This window comes from Dunckerocampus dactyliophorus, chromosome 7, assembly GCF_027744805.1.
Source record: "Dunckerocampus dactyliophorus isolate RoL2022-P2 chromosome 7, RoL_Ddac_1.1, whole genome shotgun sequence".
In the NCBI taxonomy this organism is placed as follows: domain Eukaryota; kingdom Metazoa; phylum Chordata; class Actinopteri; order Syngnathiformes; family Syngnathidae; genus Dunckerocampus; species Dunckerocampus dactyliophorus.
The window spans coordinates 4,608,992-4,633,534 of record NC_072825.1 but is presented as its reverse complement, the minus strand read 5'-3'; the positions used below and the strand labels follow the sequence as shown (position 1 = coordinate 4,633,534).

Sequence of the window (24,543 nt, the reverse complement as noted above, 5' to 3'; positions counted from 1 at the left end):
CACATAGGATCCTGTTCCTGATGCTGATCATTCCTGTGACCAGTGCAGGCGTGGAGCGTGCCAACTCTGCACTGAAGCAGGTGAAAAGTGTCATGAGGTCATCAATGGGCCAGGACAGACTCAATGGCCTGATTCTGATGTATGTCCATAGGGACATGCATCTGAATTATGGACGCGTGGTGGACGCATATGCCAGAATGCAACCGAGACGCATACTATTCCTGAACCCACTGTCAGGCTGATCATTTACATTGGACATTGAACGTGTGCTGTGCATGGCTATTCAGGTGGAGGTGCAAAATAAAGGTTCTGGCATCATGACTATAAGGAAAACTGTTGTCTATTCTCAATGAAAATTAATCAGAAAAGCGATCCCCAGTGACATAAAATTATACTGAAATCCTCGGAATTTACAGCTGCTTCAAATTGGAAAATATTTCAGGAAATTGAGCTATAATGGGTTTCTCCTAGTACTGGTAATTTTATAAATAGAATGTTTTGGCTTAAACAATATATTACAAGGATAAAAATAACAACAAACTCTTGAAATTAAGGACATGAAATTGGCCTCAGATATCACCAGATTGCAGGAAATGAGGTCTAATTAAAAAAAAAAAATTCTGGGGGAGGGCCCCATTTCCAGCACCTCGGCCTTCGGCCTCGGCCAAACCCCCCCCCCCCTTTTCAAAAACGCTAGATCCGCCCCTGCTAATTCTCTGGTATTCTCTGAGTATTCACTGCTTGCTGTAAATATATGACACAGAAGCTAGCAATGACTTTGGGAGTCTGTTCATCTTTCGACACAATTATTGTACCTCGTGTGGTGCAGATTGGTCGTAACGCTACTTTTTCGTGCAATGAGATTCCTTGTCAACCATAAAGAGTTTTCAAAAACGGACAGTGTTTATTTCGAAAGCCATCAACCGCCTATACAAGCGCTTAAAGTTTGAAAGGCGTGGCCGGAAGTCGGACTTGTGTTTCCGGTAAATGCTCTCAGGCTACAAAGTAAAAAGTTAACGCGGAAGTTGATTTTTGTAACTTTGGAGTGACAGAAACTTTTACAAACCTGTTGCTCGACACGAACAAAACCTGAGCGGTGAGTCTAGTCTTTGTTAACGCTTGTTTACTGTTGTTTAGCAGCTTTTAGCCAACAGTAAAGCTCTGCTTAAGGATTTCTCCCAGAGTGCTAAGTGATTTCCACTTATTGTACAATTGTCGATTTGTTTTTGTCTTATTAGCTAACACATCAGGAAATAAGGAAATGTTTTAATCGCTACGTCACTTTGGCCTCAATCGTACATAGTTTGACAGAAACGAGTAGAGATTAAATGACGCTATTAATTAAACTGGGCATTTTTATGTTGTATTTTAAAGAATTAACTGGAGTCTGTACAGTGTAGTCACTATTTTTATTTATTTTAAACGCATGCATATAAAGCGTATAAAGCATGAAGACAACTTTCAAATGATCACTTTTATGGCTTCAGAAGTAGAAACACATGCCTTACTCACGAGCATACTACTTTCACTTTTTATTTTGGTTTTAATGAAGTGAAAATAAACTGTTAGCTGACTTCATGATTCCTGATAAGAATGAATATTCAATGGCTGATTCTATTCAAATCTGATCATGTGATCACTAGGAGGAAATAAAAATAAAATAAGTATGACACTAGCTAAAGTGTATCAGGTTACAGGTTATCACTGACCTGAGCTCTGGTGAGGAACACTGACAACTTGAGAGGCATTCCCATAGTGTTGGTATAAATGTTTCACTGTGATGTACAAATAATGAAACAGGTTATGTCAAACATGGTGACTGGAGGTTCATGATGCCATTGTGTCTCTCAGCTCCATCATGGCCACCCATGAAGTTTATTCCTCCACGACGGCGCCCAACCCAAACTCATCTTGCTTCCTGGTACCCTCACCTCATCTGGACAAAAAACGCTTCATCCTCAAAATCATGGAAGTGGTGAGTGGCCACCCTGCGTACATTACTACAAATAGTACTACTAGTGGACCTGCATGCATTACTAGTAATAGTACTAGTCATCAAACCCTCCAGGATTTTGCGACACATTTGCGCCAATTCATGCAAATCCAGCCAATCCCGCATGGCCTCTCAACTTTGTCCAATCCCTCCAATTTCCCCGTGCATTTTACCCAATTGTCATCATTTTCGCCAATCAAATTTGTCCCCGAGCAGCACTCAAACATGCACGTCAACTGTCTAACCATCAAATAGTCCACACTTCCGAGTTTACATTGACGGGAACATGGACATGTAATGACAATCTCTCATCATCTCTCATTTACCAAAAATAGTTAGTTCCCTCTCACCCTCAAACATCTTTTCAATGGAGAATTATTTTTCAAACTTAGATTTAACTGTGGTTTGTGTACACTTGGAGGTAAGAACGACTCAAGCAAAGTTGAATTAGACAAACTGTATCTGTAGATTTGTCCTTACAAAATCATGACATCTCTACTATTAACAAAACATTTAAAAAAAATAGCGACGGATCAGAAGTACAAACCGTGGCTCCAAGAGGTTTAGCACTCGGGTCGTCTCCTGCAAACTTTTTAGCACTTTTCAAATGCAGCGGAAATGGGAACAAGCTCCGCGACCCAGGCGTTGTAGCGGCGCTGGCGTTTCAGGTGGCTGATAAGGTTTGATGTACTGAAGCTCCATATTTTTTTTCCCTCATCGCGGAATGTTTGCAGAGCATATAGGTGCATTTGCAAATGTCTTCCACTGAAACAGTAAGAAGTCACTGAAAATGCGACCGACACCATGTTTGTTTACAAGTGAGCTCCAGGAAGGTTACAACAAGCTGTTTACAACATATAACAGAAAAGGAGCGCTTGATTTGCTCACGGTAACCCACCTACAGCACAGTACAAGTAATCTCAAATATTTTTTTATTATCGCTTATCGGAGGTATTTTTTAATGTTATTGGTGTGACGCCATAATTCCTCATATCGGCCCAATAATTAACGGACCACACCTCATTTTTAGTTTTTTATCTACAGGAATACAGGTGTACTTAGTTGTGGCTGAATACAGCCTATTTTGCACATTTTTGTGTGCCTTGTTGGTAAGATGCTTTTTATAGTCCGTGTCCATGCATTACTTATTCTTCAACAAGATTCTCTATTATAAATACAACAGTTTATTGAAACTTTCACTTTCTCCCGCTATTTCATTGCAATAAGCACTTAGAAAAGACTTGCAATTTATTGGGATAAACTGCAAAATCAGGCATGTCAAAAAAGGCCCGCAAGATCCTGGGTGGGTCTGGTTGGTAAATTATTGTCAGTGTTCAAAATGTGCTCTGTACTTGAGTTTGATATGCAAATAAAGCATATTTTGTTAGATTTGTTCAAATCCTGTGATTTTTGGGGTTAAGGTTACAACAAACACTTTGATAACAAATTCCTAAAATCACAAGCTGATGCAATGTTATTGGAAAAAAATAAGCCTCAAAACATCGCATCTTTTGCCACAGCTTTGTGAGACCTGGAATTTTTGGCTGCAACAATCAGAAGTCCGCAAAATCCTGCCGGGACTGAGTAGTAACAACTAGTACACCTGTATAACTAGTAGGGATGTGTTATAATATTGTCCAACCTGAAATTTTCGGGCAATTTTGCCATAAAAATTAGATATCTGTTCCTATGGTTATGTTTTTTTCTGTCTATAATGATATCGGTGTGCAAGTGATGACTTGCCCGCTAGCTTGGTAGCTCAGTATGTCTGTGGTGTGGAATTATTTTCAAGTTTGGCCTTTGGGTTGTAAATATCCATCCATCCATTTTCTATGCCGCTTATCCTCATTAGGGTTGTGGGCGTATGCTGGAGTCTATCCCAGCTGACTTCAAGCAAGAGGCGCCAGCCAATCGCAGGGGGGTTGTACTGTAAATATGGAATTTGTAGTATTTGTAGTGTAGTATTTATTTATTTATCTGTACAGGCCACTGTATGAGTTGCTGGCACCAGCATTAGGCAAGCATGAGAACCACTGACTTAAGGAGTGATGTTGCAATAATGAGGTTGTTTGTGAGGACTTCTACAAGGTCCTGTTTATGAATGACCACCTCGAATCTTTAGGAAGGAACTCACATGCACTGATTTGAAACAGAGAAGTTGTTTGGATTTCAACACACACACACACACACACACACACATTTAAAGTGTCAAATTTTGTTGTATGTTTTTGTGTCAGATGATTCAAAGTGTCACTAAATGGACAACAAGGAATATTTGCTTGTAATTTTACTACCGTACATTCACTACTGACACAACTCCCCACTTATTAATTGTGCACGCTGGAAATGTCTTCCTAATAATTTGGTTATCTGTCTGTTGGAAGTGATGTTATATTATCAGTCTTGGGCATGTTAGTTCCACAAGGTAGCATGTTTTATGTGACCAGTCACTGTCCTATGAAAGTAATGAGTTGTATTTCAAATGTTGTAATGTGTTCACATGTGTTACATTGTTTCGCTCCTACTTTTGAGTTACTTTCGGCAGCGGAAAGCTAACCGTGACTACATCAACAGCCTTTAACAACACAGCAAATGACAAATTAATAGGCTTTCCATCAAACATGAACTCTTTGTTAACAGCACAAATAAAACTCTACTTGACCCAATCTTCATTCTGTCTGTCCAAATCATCTAGAAACAACAAAAAAACAAAAGACAAGATGATTTACTTGTCCATACACACAGAGAGATGTCATTACTATGATTGAAATTCTGTCTCCTCAAACCACAGAATTAGAATGATAGTCCCCTGACTGATGTAATGATAGCGATCACATTAGCAACACTTCGTAATGCCTTTTGTGAGGCGCCTCTATATCAGGAACACCTGACAAGAGAAAGCGGCCTCCTCGGTGCGGTTTCGGTCGGCCTCGCCGTGACTCGCCCTTCCTTCTGCTGCCACTCTGTAGGAAGTGGGCAGTGGGAAGTGAAAGTGCTGTGGGAGCAGAGCGCTGTCGTTAGCACATCTCCAAGTGGCTGACCTCCGCTGTTGCAACATTTAGCCAGATCATCGAGATGATTGGTGTTGTTGTGGTGTTCTCCATGTTCTTGCAGCGAGATGTTGAGCTAAGGTGATTTCCATCTTAAATCTGCCGTTTTGTGTTTTTTCCATCAGCTGCTGTCCTTGGTGGCCTTCATCCTGGAGGAGTTGGTGTACAGTTGCATACACTGCATGGCCCTGGAGTTCTTTGAGTTTGTCAGCTGCACGGCCTTCCTCTTCACCTTACTGCTCCTAATCCTCCTTTCCACCACGCTGCACAAGAGGCTAGGAATCTCCTGGTGGCCCCGCCTGGTAATGTTTATGTCACATGGCCTCCACGCCTTCACATGTTGCCTGTGTTGTGCATGGAGGCGAATTCCAGAATGTTCTTCCTCAGTTCAGTGTAACCAAGCAAAGAAAGAAACGTGGGGGGGGGGTGTGTGTGTGTGTGTGTGTGTGTGTGTGTATACACACACACACACACACACAGCTAAGCTATTGTGCTCGCCAACCGATGGACGCCAAAATGGCCCCATTACCTGTGCAAGAAATCCAAAAACACACTCATTAGCTCTCACTATGTTTTTTTTATTCATCCTTTGTAGTGGTGGAACGGTACACCATGTTGTGTACCTCAGTTTTAAGGTCACGGTTTTGGGTACAGTAAGAGAACAAAATGCAAAACATAAAACTGAATAGCTTTTGTGTAAGCAGCTTTATTGATTTTTAAAATGAAACATAAAATACTGCAAAATGCAAGTAAGTCTAAAAAACAAATACATTTTTCAAATTAAACATACAAATATAGATATAACATACATTAAATGCCTTTTTGATACATTTTGTATATTAACTCATTCAATCCCAGCCATTTTTCAAAATTCAACCCCTTCAGTGCCAGCCATTATGGACAGATTTGACAGATTTTTGACAGATTTTTCAGGGCATACAGAATATTGTGTTCTATGGCTACCGGTATATTTGTGCAACTCAAATATCTAAACAACTATACCACAACATAAACGAAACAAAAAAATGGTTGTTTTACATCAAAATAACAATTTATTTGCAAATATAACACCATGAACTATTTACAATTTTCACATTTGGAACTGAACTGTATGTGTGCATGTGCATGCGTTAAAGTTTCCCTACAATGCGTAACTTTCGGCACGCTACACTCCTCCATGCTCCTCCACATGCTCCTTACTGTCAAGTGTGTAAATACATGCAAAAGATCCGTGCAGAGCTCTTATCAAATGCATTTTTATGGCTTATAAATGCAGTGACCGTGACTTCTATTAATGTGCAGTTGCGTCATCACCTTCTTTTGCCTCTTGCGCAAAAAACATAAAAGACTTATAAATACATCTTTGGGAGTGAGCGTTTGGGTTTAAAAAAAACAACTTATAAATACGTCTTTGGTATTGAATGACTTAAAGATGCTAAAAGCAACTTACAGTAGGTCCATGTAGAGTATGTTAAGCTACCTGAACAAAACATCCCCATCTTAGCTTTGTGTTACAGCTGACAAAGCAGATTAGTGTGATAATATATTTCATTAATATTGAATTTTATGTTTGCAAAATACCACTGACAATGGCCCCCGTACTGCACTTTGGACACCCCCGGGTTTGCAGTGTTTCTTTTTTGATAAAGTGCAAGGATGCAGACAAGTGCATCAGTAAGATTTTGAGGACTGTGAATAATTAGTTTGATTTTTAGTGAAGTAGAGTCTGAACGATGACAGCACACAGCTTTTGTATTATTTGCTTGTATTTATCTGTTTACATATTTCACTGGAAGGTGTTACCAAACGGGAGACTTTATTGACGGAAGAGCATTTTCAAGCTCTGGCTTCTCCTTGGCACTATCGCTAGCCATGACTCCTGCTAGCCAAAGCTTGACCTCACTGAATTTGTTTAACAAATAGATGCGTGACGCCGAAGCACTTCCTGACAAATCGGTACACCTCTGATGAAGAATACACATGCCATCACATCCCTAGTTGTTTGCTTTTAGTGCATGCATTATAAATATTTGCTGTGATTTAGTGCATGTTGTACAGGTATGTAACTTAACTAACAAAAAGCAACAAGGGGCATTGAAAACAACAAAGTTTTACTCTGATGGAGTATATGATAATGTTCTTCTGGTTGTGTGTTAAGGACTTTCTGTACACGGGCGCCGTGGCCTTCTTTTTCCTCCTGGCCTCAATCGTGTTTGCTGCCATCAACAGTAACACATCCCTGGAGAAAAGCGCTGTGGTGAGACCACACTTCCTGCCTTCATTCCCTACCTTGTTGGTGTTTCCCACAGTAATGCAATCTATTTGTGGCGTTGAAGGGTTTTGTGTGTGTATGTGCGTGCGTGCGTGCGTGCGTGCGTGCGTGCGTGCGTGCGTGTGTGTGTGTGCGTGCATGTGTGTGCATTATGTAAATGGGGCATTGTCTGCACTTTTTGGAGCCTTTATAGGTGCAATAGCTGCGTCGCATTACATGCATTATATTTCATTGAAAGTAATGTGTGCCAGTTGGTCAATAAATCAATGAAAAGAAGTTAATTTGCATTTCCTGCAATTATTTTTTGGACGGCAAAGATATATAGTGGTTGGGGATTTATCGTGCATTTATCGTTATCGAGGTAAAACTGCCCAATTTGTCGTGATATTGATTTGAGGTCATATCGCCCAGCCCTACCTGATCCCTCCTGCTACATCTTCATATTCTCTAGCACAGTGGTTCCCAAGCTTTTTACAGTTGCAATACAGTCTGAAGCCATGTACCCCGTACACCTGCATACTTAAAAAACATAAACCTGTTTATCTTACAGTAATTAACTTGAAATATTGAACGTACTGTAATTAATTGGTTGATTAATTTCATAGTAGGGCCGCACGGTCGCCGAGTGGTTAGCATGTTGGCCACACAGTCAGGAGATCGGGAAGACCTGCGTTCGAATCTCCGCTTGGGCATCTCTGAGTGGACTTTGCATGTTCTCCTTGTGCGTGCGTGGTCTTTCTCCGGCTACTTAATGGTTGTTTGTCTATATGTGCCCTGCGATTGGCTGGCGACCGGCTGGGATAGATTTCAGCATACCTCCGTGACACTAATGAGGATAAGCGGCATAGAAAATGGATGGATGGAATTTTATAGTAATTCCGGGTCAAGCATTTTTATTTTGCATGGTCACATTTTGATAAAGTTTTTCTCATGAGCGCTAATAAATTAGTAATCATCCTCCATACATTTTATTCCAGTCTGATGTTGGCATCCTCCCATTTTGAATGGCTTCCACTCACGATGGCTATGGTTTAAGTCTGCATATTCATTTAATACCAAATTGAAGGGGAAAGTTTAACAATAACGATAAAGCAGTACAAAAATACATACAACCAACGATAAAGTGTACTTTTCACCGCTCTGTGCGGATTGGAACACCTGTATAAATTAAATCTTCAAGATAAAACACTCCATCCATTCATTTTCTGTGCCGCTTATCGTAATTAGGGTCGCGGGGGTATGCTGGAGCCTGTCCCAGCTGATTTCGGGCGAGGGGCGGGGTACACCCTGGACTGGTCAGATTAAACACTCTTAAAATAATGAACAAACTTACTCATTTGTTCATTTAATGCACACAGAGCAATGAACAGCTTTATTGAACAACTTTATGCTCTGTCTCCTTTCTGCTTTGTTCTCCTTGCGCTGTAGGCGTTCAGGCACACTCGTAATTGTTTAGTGTTAGGCCCTAATTTATGTACCCCATTAAAATTGGCGTACCCCACTTTGGGAACCTAAGACCCGGTGCGTTTGAAGGGTGTTAACAAGCGGCTTTACATAGACAGGTAGTACCAAATCTATTTGTGGCAGTCCAAATTTATGGCGGGCCACTCACCACAAATAAATGATTGTATGGGAAACACTGCCCCTTGTTTTCCCCCCCACATCCTTCTGTACTCGCCTACCTTCTCGTGTTTTCATGGTCACGTTTTGAAACTTTGATGATACTTTGTGGTTATCTCTTCCAGGTGTTTGGCTTCCTAGCAACGGCAGCGTTTGTGTGTGACTTGGTCTTGTTTTGGAAGACTTATGGGCTTCCCTTCACCAAAGGTGAGAAGGCGGAGCCCAGTCATAGCAGCGTGTCAGCGGTGGAAGCTCCTGCGGAGACGGAGAAGCTGAACACAGACGCCAAAGCAACAGAATAATGCTTGGTTTTGTTGTGTGTGCGTTTGAGGGTCAGACATGTTGCATGATAGTTTGTTAGGCGGCACTGTATCACCCTCAGCTTTTTCAACTCAATGTACTACTGAGGTCTTCTGGCCAGCTGAGGGCACTACTCAGGAAACCAGATGAACGGATGAACAGAGATCCACTAAATATGCAGCTTTCAAGTTTATTGTTGGAAGAGTTTCAAAAGTAAACTTGACGTTGTGTCTTTTCATGCTTTCTGTCAGCTTTCTGTCACTGTTGTGTAAGCAAACAATCACATATACAATGTCCTCACTGACTCCAAATTAAAGCAAAACAAATACAGATCAGTCGTACAGTAGTAGTAATAAAGAGTGTTGTTATTCATGATGGAATTGTACAAATTGGAAATTAGCAGTATTTAAGACAGTGTTTCCTCAAATGTTTAAATGTCTTTAAAGGATAATTTCAAATTTCATAAAAATAACCTTAGTATTTGTTTCAGAAATATTTAAAACTCTTTTCAAAGCCTAACAACTTGAAGCGGTGTTTCTTATGTCACTTTTTGTGTCAAAATGCTGAGATGTGTTTGTTTTCTTAGTTTTTAGTTAGTTTTTTAGTACGAAGTTATGATACAAATGTGGTGGTTTTGTGCAAGATAAGAATATCGTGTCCCGTCATCATGAACTTAACTTTCCCTGCTACACTGATTTTAAAGCTTGTCACTATTCAAAAGTTACATTAATATTTTTGCAATGATGTGGCTGATTTTTTTATATTTCCAAACAATGTCAATTTGAGGGGTAACATTTATTCAGAATGTTCTACATGAAATGCTAAATACATTTTTGTGCAAGTGTAATTAACGTAATTGAATTCAGAAATGAAAAGTATTCATTTAATATCTCAGGTGTTAATCTCTTATTAATGACAACAAATATGTTTTTTCAATTTAAACGTATGCCATGAAATTATATGGACTGCAAGTATGAAACAAAATAATGTACTGTTTTACTGGGTCACGTTATAATGTAATATGATGGACACATTGTATCAAGGTAGAGTGACTTTTTGAGCTGCATATGTATATTGTTCATCTGTGTGGTCGATTGTCAAATATTAAAATGTTTTTAATTTCCTGTATTTAATCTCCTTCGTTTATAATTTAGAAACGGGTCGGCCTGCCTTGACTGATGTCAATTTTCTGGTAATGTTATACATGATGTGGTCATTAATTATATGATGTAGTTGTTGTGAACCACATTTCCAACTGGGCACAAAATCTCGCGAGACTTGAAAATTAAAGCTGTGTGCGCTTGCGCAGTAGCAGTCTAGCGGCGGAGGAGAACGACAACGCAGCGAACAAAAACATACAATGTCGACGGCGGCGATCACGGCAAGCGGGCCGAACACTGGCCCCGTCGGCGGCGGGACCGCGATGGGACGGAAAAAGGACGGTGGGCCGTCTGCAAAATTCTGGGAGGGTTCTGAGACGATATCTCAACTGGAAACGGTTCGTCTGTGGATCGGGAAGCACTACAAGAAGGTGAGCTTAGCTTAGCTTGTTGCTCCATTGATTCCTATGAAGGCCCGCGGAGCGCTGACAATGGACAGCCTCCGTCCGACTTGAAGTCAGAATTATTATCCAAGCTTTTATTTCGTGTTTAATCGGAGCTCTAATCGAAGCTTTCTGATAATTCCTGCTTAGCATGGCTCACGATAGAGTGACTTTTATTATGCATTCGTGGAGTTTCTGGCTACCGACTAGCCCACTCCACAAGCTAACCTACTAGCACACACTGGCTATTATACCACAGTATGGACATCACATTACACTATGGTAAACCATGGCGACCATCTAGCAGAGTAGATGCTCCTAATGCCAATGCCTTCTTTTCAGATACGATTGCGTATTTGAATAAAAACCTATTTTGGCTGGAAAGTTACGTAGGCTTAACTATTGTCAGTTAATCTAACTGTTCACACCCCACATAAAACTCGTCTGTTTGATAACATTTGCATTGGAGGCTCACTTGAACATAACTTGGAAGGAGTGTACTGTAATGATATATTGCTTGAATGTCTACTGTGGCGTTTGTGAACAAACAGCTGTGTGTGTGTGTCTGCCGGCAGTATGTCCAGAACGACTCCCCCTCAAGTAAATCGCTGGCAGGTTTGGTGGTCCAGCTGCTTCAGTTCCAGGAGGATGCTTTCGGACGCAGAGTTAACAACCCTGCTCTCACCAAGCTGCCGGTAGAACATCTTAGAAAGTTTTACTCTTCTCGTCTTTCCAGTTATAGATGTCTGGTTTTGTCCTCACTGCTCGTCTTTTTCCTCAAGGCCAAGTGTTTCCTGGACATGAAGGCAGGGGGCGCTCTCTGTCACATTCTGGGCTCCGTCTACAAGTTCAAGAGTGAGCAGGGATGGTGAGTTCACTTTAACTTTGTACACACTAGGCTACCAACATAGTCAGTTCACCTGTGTGCACATTCAATCCATCACAACGTTGGCTCCCTGTCGCCATCCACAGGCGGCGCTTTGACCTGCAGAACCCCTCCCGCATGGACAGGAACGTGGAAATGTTCTTAAATGTGGAGAAGAACCTGGTGCAGGTACGAACATGTTCGTACTTGCCATGCTTGTTTTTGGAGCAGAAACATTGTGATTGAAATGATTTGCACTTCCAGAACAACTGTCTGACCCGACCCACTGTCTTCTTATCTGCGGACATGGAGGCCAAACAAGCCAGTAAGCTCAAAGACGCTATCAAGAGGCACCAGGTGAATGTCAGCTGACCACCCCAACAATGACATAATTTTTACTTCTTTTACAACTTTTTTTCTTTTTTAGGGTTCCATCACTGAGGACAAGTCAAAGGCCACCCACCTCATCTTCCCATCTCCATCGCAGCAGGAGGAAGGTCAGATTTTCTTTTTTGAGCACAAAGTCTATGTCATTGCTGTGTATGTCAAGTCTTTGTTAGTATAATCCTGTTTGAAACTGTCTTGCAGAGGAGTGGCTGCGCCCCGTCATGAGGAAAGACAAGCAGGTTCTGGTCCACTGGGGGCTCTATCCAGACAGGTGACCATAGAGAAATCTAACAAGAATGGCTAACAAACATTGTCTCATGTGCTCTCCTGTCTCTTGTCATCAGCTATGACACCTGGGTCTCAGCCAGTGAGGTGGATGGGGACGTAGAGGAGCCCCCCAGCGCTGACCGACCATGGAAGGTGCGCATGAGGCCACAGTGCAGAAAATAAGCAGCTTCTATTAGGGGGGCAGGTGTGAAGATATTTAGTGACATTGATCACTACAATATGCACGTGGCCCCTCGCTTCAGGTTCATGCTAAATGGGTTCTGGACACCGACGCCTTCAACGAATGGATGAATGAGGAAGACTACGAGGTGGACGACAACAAGAAACCGATCAGCTTCCGCCAAAAGATCTTCCCGAAGGAGGAAGAGGTAAAAGTACCAAATTGTTTTAAATGATTGTTGTCCAGCTGCTTATGCATTACTTTTATACTGCTGAAAGATTCTTTCTTGTACTGGATGTTGGCGAAATGTTCTGTTGCATGAAGCTACCATTGGGCTTGTCTGTCTACTTTCAGTCTGTCTGTCTGTCTGTCTTGCCATCCTTCCTCACAGCTTTTCTCTTCTTCCAAAGCATCTCAGGGTTTCTGATTGCCTGACTAAAAAGTTTAACAGTTTAACAGCTGTTTACCACCTGCAATTAATTAAGATGGGGGAGAGTAATGTTTACACACAGAAATACACGCATGCAGACAAGGGGTCTCGCAAGATCTGGCAAGAAAAAAACGTGACCAGATTACTTGTTTGGAGAAAAGCTGTCACACGACAACATGGCAGCCAGAAGCCAATCAGATGGTGAACAATGGCATCACTACTGTGACTGGTAATACAGTAATATGGAAGAAGTGTGATAGGTATAATTGGACCCGCACATTAAGTGCATTACACACAATATAAACCTTATATTGCAACCTCCTTCGGTGTTCCCAGCATCAGCGTCAACGAGTCACATGTGGCTATTTTTTCCATCGGAGTTGAACACCTGCCAATTGGAAGATAAAGGGTTAAGTGGGTGTCTTGCTTCATCAATAATGGTACTGCGGTTACCAACTCGCTTCACAACACACCTCAAATGTAGAAGAGATCCATGTTGAATTTTAAATGTAGTATAATTCGGTTGTTCCAATAAAGTGATTGCACATCACACCTTTTTAAAACAATATTAGTGCATGACGTATTCTGTGGAAGTAGCTCTCCATACCAGCAGGGGGTACTAATATACATTCAACATGTAAAAGAGGAAAGTGGAAGGGTATTTGCCGTCCTCGTTTTGTTATGTAGGCTGTGTCCATTGGTCGTCAGACACAAAAAACACCTTCAGGTTTTTGTAGCATAGAGCTAGCTGATGGTGAGCGAGATGTTGAAGTACCTGGCAGTACACAGGAAGTACATATGAACCCTGGTCGTTTGTCCACGCCACTGCATTCCCGTCCCCCCACCTGGTGTCGTGCTCCCGCCGCTTCCCTTCCTTGTGTGTGCGAATGTTCCATCCTCTCATTCTGCCGCTCTTTCTCTCATCCTCCATCCCTCGCTCCCTGCGCGGCACGCCGTTTATCTGATCAGTCTTCCCGTACACCCGATCGTAAGGAGCGCAAGGCCAACTCTGCCGGCAAGAAGAGGAGGCGCTCTCCCTCGCCGCCCAGCACGCCTGCCGAGTCCCGAAAGAAGGGTGGAAAGAAGGGGTAAGAAACATCCTATAGCCTGCGCCGTATTCAAAGTATCTGCAGACAGCTTGTCAGCTGTCACACTCGAGTGTAGGATGCCGTCATGACTGACAACCACTACCTCTGTCAGGAACCCAGGACATTACTGGAAGCGACGGGGTCAGCGAGGCGATGAAGAGGACACTGAGGAAGATGTCACCAAGGACTTGGACGACTCCTCAGCCGGTGCCAGCATGGAAGAGGGAAGTGTATCTAAGAATGGTAGGTTCCAACATAGGGGAGGGAAATGTTTGTGAGGATTGTTGGTTCCAGTATAGGGGAAAAAGTGTTTGTAAGAATGTTAGGTTCTAACATAGAGGACAATTGTTTGTAAGAATGGTGGGTTCCAACCAGGGGTGTCCCAAGCCAATATTGATATCTGATAATGGGCCAATCAATATCAGCAAAAAACGTTTATCAGATTATATCGGCCTGAATCTAAAATCTCCGATATTGGCACTCCGATACAAGCAGTCGATTACAGACTCCGCCCCAAGACGTCTATCCAGCAGCGGCCAGATAGACAACAACTGCGTGTGCTAACGTGTTAAAGGGATAGTTCAGATTTTTTGACATGAAGTTGTATGACATCCCCATCAGCAGTGTAGTCCGTCAACAGCGACTTACCCCCCACTTGGGGTCCAGTTCTGGTCAGATTTTGGTGATGAAGAATGTAGTCGCTGGGGTTTCACAAGGAATTTGGCTTCTCAAAACAATATGCTTTCAAAAGAGTTAATACATTTGAATCACAAAAATGCCTACTCAGAAGAATCAAACCTCACAAATCGCTTGGCGTTTTGTCTCCCGCCGTAACCCTGCGCACTGTCGCCTGTCCATTCTTGTGTATGTGATGAAGACGCTCACGTCGTCTTCCACTGTGGAACACACACATTAACAAGATGGCCGCGGCACTCCGTCGTGGAAGTAGATGCGAGCGTCTTATACACAAGAATGGACAGACAACAGTGCATGCACAAGTTTTCTGTGGTGGCACAGAACCAGACAACTTTAATATGAGCAATGTCATCACACATTTGAAGCAGTATCTCACAGGAAGGTCCTGCGGAACAACAGAAAGTCATTAGCTACAACAGGAAAGAGCCGCACGTGGGGGTTGGTGGTGAGTCATGTCAGGTTTAAACTCTGAATTGAGCACCTCAAACCTTGCTGTTTTATGCCTAGCTGCCACTATATTGTCTAAAACTATACCTCAGCTGCATAAAGTAGTAAATGGGTCAGTTTTTCCTCTTACCCAATTTTGCTGACTTATATCATTTCACTCTACAAAATAAGTAATAAAAGTATGATTCCTGCTGATTTTGGATCAATATCATTATCAGCTGATATTCAAGGCTGCAATATCTGTATTGTATCGGAAGTGAAAAAGTTGTATCAGGACACTCCTATTTCCAACATAGAGGAGGAGGAAGTGTTTGTGAGAATGGCAATAGTAGTTTCCAACATTGTTTTTGTAAAAATATGTGTAAAGAAAGTTTCAATGTGTGTCTGTCCAGCACTAACACGTTGCTGTCATGTCTTCACAAAGCTCATTCAAAGAAGGATTCTGAGAGCACGCCTCTAAAAGGAGACAACGGGCAAGACGTGGGTATGTATGTGCCCCCACCCCCCATTGCTGGATGTCAACATCACCATAATGACTTTTAAATGTATGCTGCTTTCTTTCTGCAGATGACATGGAGGATGACTCTGTGCTGTCCGGTGGCAAGGTAGATGAGTTGACTGAAAACACAACTTGGCACTCTGCATCCGTCACCGTGAGCTGACTGACTTTGTGTTCAGGAGGACGAGGATCAGAGCAAAGCAGAGGTCAACCGCATGATGGACGCCAGCGAGGACAACGTGACAGAGCAGACGCACCACATCATCATCCCCAGCTACAGTGCGTGGTTCGACTATAACTGGTAAGCAGCGTGCTCCCACTTGTTTCAAACCGTAAAGGAAAACTGAAATTTTTTTTTGAATTTTGCCCATCATCCACAATCTTTGTGAGACTTGAACACACACATCTTTCTCTTTTTTGTGTTCTAAAGATATAAAAACGACAGCTAAGAATTTATGTAATGTGATGCAACTATTCCGCTCGTAAAGCCTTCTGAAAAAAACTCCAAAACCACGAACAACGCTCCATTTACTGTACATATTGTTACCTGCATATTAACCAAGCTACAACGACATTGTTATTGTTAAAATTGTTACGCCACACCAGATAGTTACTAGCTGGCTAGCCACTAGCTTCATCACACACTCGCTCATAGCGCGTCAACGCCATGCTCACAATGCATGAGGCCACTACCGAAAAGTAACGCCACATATTGGAGCTGCAGCCACTGCTGCTGTGTTTTTTTGTTTGAATTTGGAAAGTTAACGCTAGGTATAGCGTTCATTTCTACATTGCTATATGAAATCAGTGCACCTAGGAAGAAAATTCCGGGAATGCTTAAAACGACCCGAGTATGGCAAAATAGTGTAAGTATTACATGTTATCATGAATTTTCCTGTTGATACGTGGTTACATGTTTTAATAGCGGGCTTTCAAGGGAGAATAGGTGTGTCCTATTGCGTGCATTGATGAGGTGCCTTTTTTAAAAATCTGTTTTACATAAGGGTTGTGGATAATTTAAAAAAAAAAAAAAAAAGTACCGTTTTCCTTTAAACCCTGCTGTCCTTTTAGCATCCATGAAATTGAGCGGAGAGCCCTGCCCGAGTTCTTTAACGGAAAGAACAAGTCCAAAACTCCTGAGATGTGAGTGCACATCCCCTTCAAAGATAGCTGCAGAGAATGACAGTTATATGCTAACGTCATTGTTCCCGCCCCCTGTCAGATACCTGGCCTACCGTAACTTTATGATTGACACATACCGGCTCAACCCCCAGGAGTACCTCACCTCCACCTCCTGCCGCAGGAACTTGACTGGTGATGTGTGCGCCATCATGAGGTGACTTGCTGCATGGTGACAATCTGTAACACAAAAAAAACTTGTACAAATTATACTCAATATGACTCCATCGTCTCCAGAGTTCACGCCTTCCTGGAGCAGTGGGGGCTAGTGAACTACCAAGTGGACGCAGAGAGCCGACCTTTGCCCATGGGGCCTCCACCGACACCCCACTTCACAGTGCTGGCTGACACTCCCTCTGGTCTCATCCCTCTCAACCACCGACCTCCACCGGTAAGCATGTCAACTGAGAACAGGTGGAGGTGGCGAGGATCAACAATGTGACATTCTGTGCTTCCTGCTTTCAGATTCCGCCCCCACAGCAGATGGCCAACTTCCCTGACAAGAGCAAAGAAAAAATCGACCTCCAAAACTTTGGCCTCCGTACTGACCAGTACAAAAAGAACTCAAAGGTCAGCACCACGCTGAAACACTCATTTATATGCTCAGGTGACCTCCACCAAGCCTGCAAAAAAATTCGTCCCTCCAAGTCATTTAGACCCAAGTTTGATGAAACAGCTTCGGCGTCTGCCTGCACAAAGCAACTTTTCAGCTTGAGTGAAATATACTGCTAAAAAAAAATAAACACAATCAACAACAATGTCAATCACACTTCTGTGAAATCAAACTGCTTACTTAGGAAACAACACAGATTGACAATCAATTTGACATTTTGTGCAAATGGAATAGACAACAGGTGAACGGCAAGACACCCCCAATATTAATAATAATAATAATGATAAAAATAATAAATTTGATTTCCATTGCTAAATTTTGTGTGATTTTGTCAGCACATTCAACTACGTAAAGAACCAAGTATCTCATAAGAATATTTCATTCATGCAGATCTCGGATGTATTATTTTAGCGTTGTCTTTATTTTTTTGAGCAGTTTATTTCACAATTGTTATTTTTTTGTCATCCGTATAATCCAGGTGTGACTAAATATAGAACTGGAGAAACTGAATTTTTTTTTTTAACTGAGTCACAAAACAATGCAGGCACATTTTGAAATGTATACAACTTGGCATGCATGGCGTAAGCATGCTTCTTTTAACAGTTGAACTTCTTTCCACAAATTGAAACTAAAATTGCTACCACTAATCATTTATGTTGCTGTATAGTTCTGCAAAGATACATGTAAGTAGATACTGCAGATTGCAGTAGATCATGTGTTCAAATAGTGGGGCGGGGCCCCCCTTTACAAATTTGATGTACTCAACGTGCAGTTTGACTCTTGAATACGCTTGTATGCTTCACAGCTCTATTTTGTTGGATTTTTTTTTTTTTTTTTTTTTTTTTTTTTTTTACATTTGTGCAGTCTGTACAGTACAGATAAAGAAATAGATATCAGTTTGTCAATAGTATTTTAAACTAGGGTGGTGTCAAAACATTTATGTCGCCCCCAGTGGAGGCATCACAGTAAATAATTGAGAACCATTGCAGTAGATTAACTTTGTTTACACTAAAAGAACTATACTTCCCATGTTGCTTAGAGTGCCGTACCGGGAAAGTAGGTCATAATTACACGCTACTATCACATGTTTTGATACTCATGTGCAGTGATCGTATTTTAATCTGAAAAATCTTAAGTAACTTTGATCAAATGTAGAGTTACAACTTCTGCTTACATATTAGCACCGCGGCAGCTGTTGAACTCAGCGGAAAAAAACAGTCAACTTAGCTCACAGTCTGTGCGACTTGTGGCTACCCTCTTCTTCCGAGACAGCTTTTCTCTAAACGAGAAATATTGTCACGTTTTAATCGCGCAAGATCTTGTGACACCCCTAGGTATAAGCTGATCATGTTGTGCTGTTTTCAGGGTAAATCAGTGTCATCCTCACGAGAATGGACTGAACAGGAGACCCTGCTCCTGCTGGAGGTGAGTCCCACATGACCTGACCTGTGCAGTAGTCAAACTAGTTTATACGTTTCAGAGTGAAGCTTTGTTTCTCCGTGTGTGCCTCATCCAAAGAGTCTCGTTTGTCCTCCCAGGCTCTTGAGATGTACAAAGATGACTGGAACAAAGTGTCAGAGCATGTAGGCTCACGTACGCAAGATGAGTGCATCTTACACTTCCTGCGCCTCCCCATTGAGGACCCCTACCTGGAGAGCTCAGAGGCGTCGCTGGGTCCTCTGGCTTATCAGCCCATCCCCTTCAGCCAGTCTGGAAACCCCGTCATGAGCACCGTGGCCTTCTTGGCCTCTGTGGTTGACCCCAGAGTGGCGTCTGCTGCCGCCAAGGCCGCACTTGGTAATGCACCGTACATTGTAATGCCAACTACAGTCAAACCTGTCTTAGCGGCCACCACTGAAAAATCCCCCGCAGAAAATGTACGTGGTATAGACCCTGTGTATCGCGGTCACCTGTCTAACGCGGCAAGCGGCCACCCATTTTGTATCCCTTGGTCAATATCTAACCGCATATAGCGGCCAAAATGCCGACTCAAGTAGAAGCTTCATGCACGAAAAAGTTTTGTTTTTTAAGCAGTGAAGCCGTCGTATGTAGACTTTAATTAGTGAGTCCTAGTTCGACTACTTTCCAAAGCCGCCCTGAAAAGATTCAATGACGGCCAAAACGGTAATCTTCCCACTTTGCAATGCCATGAATAGATTCTAAAATAGCCAAAACACCCGAATAAAACATCTAAAATATCAACTAATTACAGATTAGAAGCCCATTCAATAAGAAAGGAGCGATGGTATTGTTAGGTTACGATGATCTTCGCACCTCCTTCGCACTCAATTGTTCACACACACACACACACCCATTCATGACTGCTTCACACGTATCCTGTACATATATCGTCAGGCTCGTTCACTAAAATTTTAATTTCTTGCTTTTAAAATCGTGTTTTAAAAAAAAAATCAAAGATGGAAATTTGTGACGTTCTGCAGGACAGGAGCGAGCGTCCCCTGTCCTGCACTCTTATTTTGGCGGGCTGTGCCTTCTCCAGGGAGGAAGAGGCAGCCGCTTCATGCCTGGTGGCCGTGCAGCTGCGGTCAATTAACATTTGTCGCGGATAAAAGGCCAGCGTTGTTGTTATTGATATTACTAGTTTCCTCACCGGAGCTGTTACCTAGATTTACCTACCCGTTTATGTGTCAACAGAGCGTTTCCTCTATGTCTCTTGGTTTTGCTCCTGTCTTTTTGTGAATACAATTCAAAATGGCCGCCAAACTGTCTCTAGCGGCCACCTGTCAATAGCGGCCACTTTTGCCGTTTCCCTTCAGTGGCCGCTATAGACAGGTTTGACTGTATATACATTGGCGTTCTTACAGGAAGGTGTGTTAAAATGTCTTTCTTGCAGAGGAGTTCTCCCGTGTGCGAGAGGAGGTGCCCGCCGAACTAGTGGAGGCTCATGTGAAAAAGGTCCAGGAGGCAGCGAGGAGCACAGGGAAGGTGGACCCCGCCTTTGGTCTGGAGAGCAGTGGCATCGCTGGTACCTCTCCTGAAGATCCAGAGAAGACAGGTGGGTCACTCTCGCTGAGTCTGAATCTTTGTTGTATTGTGTGTGTGTGTGTGTGTGTGTGTGTGTGTGTGTGAGTGAGTGACCACTAGAGGGCAGCAGATTGTAACAGTGTTGCTGTTGGTCAGAGGTGTGTGTGCACATTCCGCCACGTTAGCTAGATTAAAACTACAGAGCAGATGGGCTAAGGGAGGACCAGGGGAGGGGTGGCTGAAAACTGGGTCATCGCACATCATGTTTTTTTTCTTGTCTTCCAACATCCCCCCACCATCATGTTTCTGAATAAACCTCAGATGCAATCAGGCTGTTAAAATGTAGTGAGCTAAAGTGCACATGATCTATATTTACATCCTCACACGCACCCGTGATATGTTTTAACACTCATCCAGCTTTCACTTTCACTCCTGATGTCTGCCTGTCAAACTGTTCGCACATCCACAAGCTCACTCAGTCTTTTTAGAACTTTATTTTCATACCGTTTATTTCTTCATTTTCAAATGAACTGGATTCTCTGTTCCTTGCAGAGGTTCCTGAAGCTGACAAGATGGAAACAGACACAGACTCCCAGCAGGGGGACAAGGTGAGGACATTTCATGTCTAACAAAGCTCGTCTACCTTTTTCCTGCCTCGTGGTTTGGAAAAAGCCCAGACAGACTGAGCAATTAATCCAACAGCATCCGGAATCAGACTCTCTGTAGTGATTGTCCCTAAAAAGTCAAAGTTGTCACAATGCTGATGATGCAGCGTGGTTACCTGCTTTTGTCAGTCACATTTACAGCAGCCTGAGGCCTCCCCCTGAAAGGAGATGTGGGAGTGTTTTGTATTTTGCCATCATAAAGTGGTCGTCTTACTTCCCGCTCAGGCCGAGTCCAAGGATGAGGCAGAGAAGCCCATTGAGTCAGCTGAGAAGAGCGACAAGGCAGAGAAGGCAGACAAGGTGAAGAAGGAGGTGGAGGAGGCGTCAGAGCGTGAGGATGAGAGCGAAGAGGGAGACGAGACAAAGGCAGCTGCTGCAGGTTGGTTGTTTATTTTTATTTATTAACCACATTAACACTACATTACACTAGATTGAGCAAGGAACTCAAACAATGCAAGAAGATTAGCGAATTAAAAAAAAAAAAAACAAGACAAGCAGTTGTTTGCTAAATACAAGGCAGAAGAGTTCTTGAACTTGCTTTATTATGCTAGTCTATTTATTCATTATTATACTGATTATATTCATTGTTTTGTTATGCTTGTTTCTATTTATTATTATACTCATTATTATATTAATCGTGAAAAAATCTTAATGCTTCTTCCTACTCCTTTTGGACATGTGGAATTGTGAATCGAAATATGTGATGTATTCCATTGTAACTTGCATGCATGTTCAAATAAAATTAAACCAAACCACTTAGTGACTTAGTCAAAGCTGCTTTTGACAAATTCATAACGGACTTCCTGTCTTTGCTCATCCTAGACAAGGATGAAGAAGAGTCCTTGGAGACGTCTTCTTCGGAGCAGGAAAAGGAAAAAGATGACAAAACCACTACAGAGGAGGGGGAGGAAAAGAGGAAAAAGCTGGAGCACGACATTGGTGAAGGAAACATTGCCACGGCGGCGGCCGCCGCCCTGGCATCTGCTGCCACCAAAGCCAAGGTGAGACTAGGCCTCCTGTGGCACACGTCAACAAGCTGCAATAGTCTTTGTGTTAAATGTTGCTTCTTCTCAGCACTTGGCAGCAGTGGAGGAGAGGAAGATCAAGTCTCTGGTGGCTCTACTGGTGGAGACTCAGATGAAGAAGTTGGAGATCAAGCTGAGGCACTTTGAGGAGCTTGAGACCATCATGGACCGTGAGAAGGAGGCCGTAAGTCACAGTGCTGTTCCTTACCTTTTGAGCTGATGACTCTTGAGCCGCAACCCATTTTGACTCTTGAGCTGCAACCCATTTTGTGTTCTGACCATCAGTGTATGCAGTCCTGGTGGAGAAGGCTCTTATCTGGTGATGTCAGCCAGAGTGAGAGCAGTAAAAAGTTCTTTAAAAGGATTTGCATGTTTGCTCAGGAAGAACCAAATGCTCCATTCTGCTGACGACCAGAAAACACTGGGTTGCTTGACCCACTTTACAGTCTGTACAGAACCACTTCATCAGAGGGACCTCCTGCGGTTTTGTTCACGACGAGCGAAGTGTCAAAGTGGGCGGGGCCAGGGCGTTCAGTCAAACAGGTGTCACCTGATTTAAGTCAATGGTTGTCTCAGTAGGTACACTCAGAATGCTACGTGTATGTATGGACTTGGAAGCGTGGATTCTTGACAGGTCGGCAGAACCTGATTATGTCCAGTGAAACACCTTACAGTGTAAATTATGCATGGGAATATGACCTGATCTATCGGAGATGTGTTGATTCAGTCCTCTAGTTTGTTGTTGTGATGCTGGGCGGGGCCTATGATTACATGTTGTTGTTTGTGCTGAAGTTGGAGCTTCAGAGGCAGCAGCTGTTGACGGAACGTCAGACGTTCCACATGGAGCAGCTCAAGTACGCCGAGATGAAGGCCCGCCAGCAGATGGAGCAGCAGGCTGCTGCTGCTGCTGCTGCTGCCGCCGCCGCCGCCCAGGCTCAGGGCCAAGGCCACGCCCCCGGATCTCACCCGGGGCCTCCGGGCATACATCCCGGCGGCCACGGAGCCCTTCCTCCCCACCATGGTGCCCCCCCTCCTCATCACGGAGGGCCCCCGCCCGGTGCCGCCATGCACCCCGGCTACCCTCCAATGGGTCATCACCCTATGGCCCCCCACCACGCGGGCCAGCCAGGTGAGGTGGAGCTTTGATGGCACCTTCAGACACGATGAAGGTTGATGTTCTGAGAGGTTCTCTTGGTGTTGTTCACAGCACCACTAGGGCCAGGACAGCCCATGCCTGGACGCATGATGGCAGGCCCTCCCACCGCCGCTCCCCCACCTGGTGGGATGCCTCCCATGATGCCTCCACGCCACCCAGGAGCTCCCAACGGCATGTGTGAGTAAAAAAAACTGACACACACACACACACAACCAAAAAATAATTCACTAATAACTCACTCTTTTCGACATTGTTACAACTGAACTTTGACCTTTTCAGACCCGGGACCACCACCTGCACAGCCTGAAGCCGTGCCCCCAGTTCCTGTGGGTGCTCCAGTGCCCCCCAGTGGACGCGCGGTGGACAACTAAGCCACACACAGGCTCTTTGCATCACCACCTAAACAAATGTCATCATGGACACACACACACACACACACACACACACACTCAGGGTGACATAAACACACAAATATTGTTCCTGCTGAGTCGGGCCTGATGGAGGCTGCAGACACAAACACTGTACAAAATCAGAAGCTTGGTCCTGCCTCGCCTCAAACTTTTACACTGAAGTTTGTGCATGCGTGTGTGTGTGTGTGTGTGTGTATGACAGCTCGCCTGCGCCGCCTCCTCCTGAGCAGTCTGTGCCTCCACTTCCTGTTTGACCCAAACAAAAATGGCAGCTGGTCACCTGCAGGAACATTTGAAACATCTGCCCCTCCCCCACCTGCAACACACACACACACACACACACACACACACACACACGTAAACTAAGCTGAGGTTCACACTGGAGCTGCCATGCACTGACACACAGACACACAAACACACAAGACATTTATTGCAGCCTTTGTTGGTGCGACTGGGACGTCTTGGCTCTGCCTCTACATAGATGCTATAGTGACTTAAGCCCTGCCCCTCCTCTGCTTCCTAACGCCGCCTACCTCGCTAGCCCCTCCTCCACCTGCGCAGTGCATTTAGAGTGCGAAGGTCATAGGTTACCATGTTCAAACAGCACCTGTGGCCTTGTGCAATACGAAACATTGTCACCTATGTGTCCGTGCTGGTGTCATGTGACAGTTGTTTGTGCAACAAGTTGAATAAGTTAAATAACGACTGCAAAGTGACAGCTAGCTAGCACTGTTAGCACCTCTGCTACCTCTTCTTCCTCGCTTGCCTGCTAGCTACCTCTTCTAGAACCCTTCCCCCTCTTTCTCTTCCCTCTTCTAAAACCCTCTGCCTCCTGCTACCTCTGCTGCCACTTCCTGTCTCGTCTTTTTAAG

General features: G+C 43.5%; 2 protein-coding genes across 3 annotated transcripts; both read left to right on the top strand.

Annotated features, from left to right (window-relative positions):
- Positions 1-965: 965 nt before the first annotated feature.
- cmtm6 (CKLF-like MARVEL transmembrane domain containing 6) lies at positions 966-10,363 on the top strand. The gene is made up of 5 exons (XM_054781771.1): positions 966-1,096; positions 1,852-1,975; positions 5,169-5,345; positions 7,202-7,300; positions 9,061-10,363. The coding sequence occupies exons 2-5, from the start codon at positions 1,859-1,861 to the stop codon at positions 9,235-9,237; spliced, it is 570 nt and encodes a 189-aa protein (XP_054637746.1). The 5' UTR covers positions 966-1,096; positions 1,852-1,858; the 3' UTR covers positions 9,238-10,363.
- A 184-nt stretch (positions 10,364-10,547) lies between these two features.
- On the top strand, positions 10,548-24,021 carry smarcc1a (SWI/SNF related, matrix associated, actin dependent regulator of chromatin, subfamily c, member 1a). 2 transcript variants are annotated; one of them, XM_054781710.1, is made up of 28 exons: positions 10,548-10,766; positions 11,354-11,473; positions 11,561-11,646; positions 11,751-11,832; positions 11,908-12,000; positions 12,071-12,140; positions 12,232-12,301; positions 12,375-12,450; positions 12,561-12,686; positions 13,902-13,996; positions 14,109-14,239; positions 15,564-15,623; positions 15,707-15,744; positions 15,818-15,939; positions 16,710-16,781; positions 16,861-16,974; positions 17,055-17,208; positions 17,283-17,387; positions 18,796-18,855; positions 18,969-19,227; positions 20,285-20,446; positions 20,968-21,023; positions 21,306-21,459; positions 21,903-22,081; positions 22,155-22,289; positions 22,898-23,234; positions 23,313-23,438; positions 23,541-24,021. In XM_054781710.1, exons 1-28 carry the CDS (start codon positions 10,596-10,598, stop codon positions 23,630-23,632), a joined length of 3,345 nt encoding a protein of 1,114 aa, XP_054637685.1. In that variant the 5' UTR covers positions 10,548-10,595; the 3' UTR covers positions 23,633-24,021. The 2 variants fall into 2 exon arrangements, with proteins under 2 accessions (XP_054637685.1, XP_054637684.1); XM_054781709.1 differs by having other exon boundaries at positions 13,878-13,996.
- The last annotated feature ends 522 nt before the right edge of the window (positions 24,022-24,543 follow it).